This window comes from Saprolegnia parasitica, assembly GCF_000151545.1.
Source record: "Saprolegnia parasitica CBS 223.65 unplaced genomic scaffold supercont2.184, whole genome shotgun sequence".
Classification (NCBI taxonomy): Eukaryota; Oomycota; class Saprolegniomycetes; order Saprolegniales; family Saprolegniaceae; genus Saprolegnia; species Saprolegnia parasitica.
Genome location: NW_012156578.1, coordinates 3,506 through 7,560, shown reverse-complemented (window position 1 = coordinate 7,560; position 4,055 = coordinate 3,506). Strand labels below are relative to the sequence as shown.

The 4,055-nt window shown below is 53.9% G+C and overlaps 3 protein-coding genes across 3 annotated transcripts; 1 reads left to right on the top strand and 2 right to left on the bottom strand.

The window, feature by feature from the left end:
• Window positions 1-845: 845 nt before the first annotated feature.
• On the bottom strand, window positions 846-1,451 carry SPRG_14714 (hypothetical protein; the record flags this gene model as incomplete). Its single annotated transcript, XM_012354816.1, has 1 exon — window positions 846-1,451. The coding sequence occupies exon 1, from the start codon at window positions 1,443-1,445 to the stop codon at window positions 846-848; it is 600 nt and encodes a 199-aa protein (XP_012210206.1). The 5' UTR covers window positions 1,446-1,451.
• A 984-nt stretch (window positions 1,452-2,435) lies between these two features.
• Window positions 2,436-3,032, top strand: SPRG_14713 (hypothetical protein; the record flags this gene model as incomplete). The annotated part of the gene is made up of 2 exons (XM_012354815.1): window positions 2,436-2,929; window positions 2,963-3,032. The coding sequence occupies 2 exons, from the start codon at window positions 2,436-2,438 to the stop codon at window positions 3,030-3,032; spliced, it is 564 nt and encodes a 187-aa protein (XP_012210205.1).
• Window positions 3,033-3,358: 326 nt separating this feature from the next.
• Window positions 3,359-4,055, bottom strand: SPRG_14712 (hypothetical protein; the record flags this gene model as incomplete). The annotated part of the gene is made up of 1 exon (XM_012354814.1): window positions 3,359-4,055. Exon 1 carries the CDS (start codon window positions 4,034-4,036, stop codon window positions 3,359-3,361), a length of 678 nt encoding a protein of 225 aa, XP_012210204.1. The 5' UTR covers window positions 4,037-4,055.

Genomic DNA, 4,055 nt, shown 5'->3' with positions numbered 1-4,055 from the left:
TGGACAACTTGTCCACGTTGTGCTGATAAATATTGTGGATAGAGGCGCGGTACGAAGTCTCCGTGTGCTACCAGCAGTGGCAACAAGCGTATGCGCGTGATGCGGTGATATGAGAGATGAGACTCTAGTGTGGTGTAGGACCAACGCGCCGTCCAAAGACGCCTCGAAAGACGATGCAATGGCCCGCGTCCGGCGCCAGATCCAGTCGCTGGTTGTCGCCGATGGCCTCGTGTGTGCCTAAGCCATCGACTGGTTCGAGTTGTGTTTTTTAGATTGGAACTTTGTAGCGTTGGCGAGGGGAATGGATTGCTCGCTGTCTCAGCCAGATACTAAGAACTGAATGATGTGCACATTCTATGTCTTGTCTTATCTATCCATATATCTATCTATCTATCTATCTATCTATCCATCTATCTATCCAGCGACCGATCGATCTCCGAAGCGAATATAGTAGCCGTGGTTTTGCATCAATCCATGAGGCTCACATGTACAGTATCAACTTGATACTCGTGCCCATCAATTCGATTAATCTATCGATCTCGTAGATTGATTATTGTGCTATACAGCATTGTACTCCCTAAGGCTGCTAAAGGCATCATACAAACTCAAAAGATGTTTTTCTGCTTGCTAAGTGGAGCTACGCAACACGGGTCTGGCTCACGACCGCGGACGTGCTGGTCGATCACGTAGCTTATAGAAAAAGAAACTCATAGCGGTAATCCGGTAACAAACCGCCTGACAAGATGTTTTTCTGCTTGCTACACTGACAAGGTGGAGCTCAAAATGGGCCTATTTCCTTGAGAATTGAGTCGGCGCGTCAAAAAACGTTGCATTCAACAACTGCGTTAAAACTCTTCCAACCACGGACGGAAAGCAAACATAAGATTGTCGTCTATGCTCCACGATGGCTCCATGTACGAGTCGCCGAATGCGCTGATGGCCAAGCACCAGCCGGGATGGCGCTTGCTGCAAATCTTGACGCCTTCAGGGCCACCGGGTGTCGGGAGCTCAAAGCTCCAGCGCTGGTTGGGCTCGTCGTAGCTGCACTTGTAGCCGTGCACGAACGGCTTGCGCGCATAGTCGTTCCACCACGCATCCAGACACAAGTCGTCTTGGACGTTGCGCAGCATATCAAACTGCGGCGATCCGTTCGACTTGAGAGCGTGCCAGACCTTGCCGCCTGCGTCGGTCGCGCGGCGCGTGTTGACGATCGTGTTCCAAATCGTCATCCACGAGTCGAGGCGGTCGATGGGCCGCCACCAGTACGGTGTGCGCACGGCTCGCTGAACGCCCCACTTGTTGCTGATGTCGGTGCCTGGCAGCATGCTGTCTTCCACGCGAAGGTTGCCCGTCTTGTTGGCAGGCACCGTGCTGTTCATCGCGGCGGCGTAGCCAACAGCCAACGCCACGACGAGGCACCAGCGCAAGGCGAGGAGCTGCGTCATGCCAATGATGCCAAAGTAGAAATGGCTATTGGTGTAAGGACACGAGAGTGGCGATGGAACGACAGCTTCGCGTCTCTGCACCCACGGGTTGAACTGTACAGTATGTACAGTGTACTGCGTGCAAGAGCGGCCGCGAGAGGATCGAGAAGAGTCGGCGATGCGTTCTGCTGATGTTTGATAGTCTGTGTACTGCATATTGATGATACCTTCACGATGCCACCTTATGCCTTTTGCACATTGCAAAAGCTTAGCCAGTCGAAGAGGACTAGCAACTCTAGAAACACACAAATGCAGCGAATCCCACGGATGGAAGAGCCCGACAAGAACCCATGTCGCAACCTATGGTTAGAAGAAGTTGTACTGGACGGTACAGTGCCGCCCATACATGGTCAGCCACAACACTTTAAGAATTCTCATACACGGATGCACGAAGTCCCACATTGAGAGCGACATGCACCCATCCGAATGAGAGAAGAGAACCTCGACAAAATGAACGGTTGCTTCCAGACGTCATTCGGGTCAGACAACAAGTCGCACTTTCTTGCAGAGACCAACGGAGGGCTCCGTCTCCTAGGAAAACTGTAATAGAAAGGGTCGGCAAGAAATAAGGGCGCATCCCGCCTTTCTCGTCGTCCTTTGTTGCAGGTACGTTGCGCGACCACGGCTATTCTCAGACACGGGCTTGTCGTCTGACGCATACCCACATCTGGTCTGGCAATGGTGTGACATGTGACATCTGATTTGCAGTCCACATCGTTGCATCGCGTCTATCGAGCGGTCCAGCAGCATCTACGCGCCGTCGGCTGCGCCCGTAGCGCACCCTGTCTACACCGTTCTTGAAGGTTGAATTCGCCGACAGGCAACCCGTGTCCATCGTCGAGCAGCGTATACGTGGTACTCGATTGCAGGGACGTGCGCTCGCCACGGTTGCACTCTATTGGATCTCGCCAGAGCATACCTCATTTTCAAATTTGCATCGACCCTCGCCTCATGTCGCTGCTGCGCGTCCTCGGGCTTTGCGGTGTGTTTGCCATGGCGTTGGTGAGTGCCACCGCGATGAACAGCACTACGGTGCCCACCAACAAGACGGGCAACCTTCGTGTCGAAGATGCGGCCTTGAACTGGCCGGACCTCACCGACAAGTGGGGCGTCCAGCGCGTGCTACGCTCGCCTCACTATTGGGTTCCTGTCGAACGCTACAACTCGTATATGACGATCTGGAACACGATCGTCAACACGCGCCGCGCCAACGACGCGGGCGGCAAGGTCTGGCACGTCCTCAAGTCGAACGGAGTGAACGAATTCAACATGCTGCGCAACGTCCAAGACGACTTGTGCCTCGATGCGTGGTGGAACCCCGCGGCCAACAAGCCGTTCGTGCACGGCTACAAGTGCAATCGCGACGAAGTCAACCAGCGCTGGGAGTGGGAATTCAACGACTGGAATCGTGGCACGATGATTCGCAGCAAGCGCCATATCGGCTGGTGCTTGATGATTCCAGAATTTGGTGACTCGAGCATGGAGATGTGCAGCTACGAGAACCATGATCTTTTCTTCCAGTTTCGCCAATGGAAAAACGACTTTTAAGAAAATACATTTGCGACAAGCCCTGCGAGTCCGTTTTGTCTCTTGGTTTTGTGTGTGGCGCGTCGAGTGTGGCCTCGTCCATGTGCTATTTGGCCCCTGAGGTGTGATGTCAACTCTACTTGAATGGTACGACGACTAGAAGGTAGCATGCCGTTAATTATTCGTGGCATGCTCGTTTCGCTGCAAAAGAGCTATGGAAATCATGGTTGGGTTGCACACACTGAACCAAGATTCCGACAACATCGATGTGAACTAAAGCAGAAATCGGTTCAACTCTTGGATCGAACGAGAGTACAAGAGTACGACCACGGCGAGGCTTCTTATTCTTATAGCAACGCATCGTCGCGGAGTGGTGTCGCGACGACAAGCGCTTGCGGCAGGCTCGTCTTGGGGGGCATCGGGAGGAGGAACACGCGCCAGAGTTTAATGTCGAATATGACCATCTCCGCACCGAGTCGTAGTGTCAAAAGTCCATCGAGCGCTGCGGACGCACGGTCCACGTAATAGACGTTATTGTGCATCCATGGCGATTGCGTAAACAAATACTTGGCGCCCGACGTGAGAAAAAGTGACGTGACACCCGTCGCCGAGCGGGGGTGGTAGCTTCTGACGACGACGTAGCAGATACCATGGGAGACGAGGACCAGTCCCATCAAGAGCGCCATGCGACCAAGATGGCCAATGGCAATCGTGCCCGCGGTGCAGAGCACTTGGTAGTCGACCGCCTCGACTTGGCACGTCAGGTTCACCGAGAGCGTGGCCGTCACGGGCGCCCAAATCGATATGACCGCAGCGACGATCCACACCAGCACACCGTTGAGAACGACATAGTGCGCTGCATACGGTCCCGTGGCGACCAACAAGATGTCATTGACGATGGTAATCAGCCACGTGACTTCATTGGCCGCCAGTAGCGTCTTGTACCATGGATCTCGGACGGTCGCAAAGTGACTCAGAGAACCTGACGTCTGCAACTGCAAGGTCGCGGTTGAGAGAACCACCATGGCTGTGACACTCCGTAGT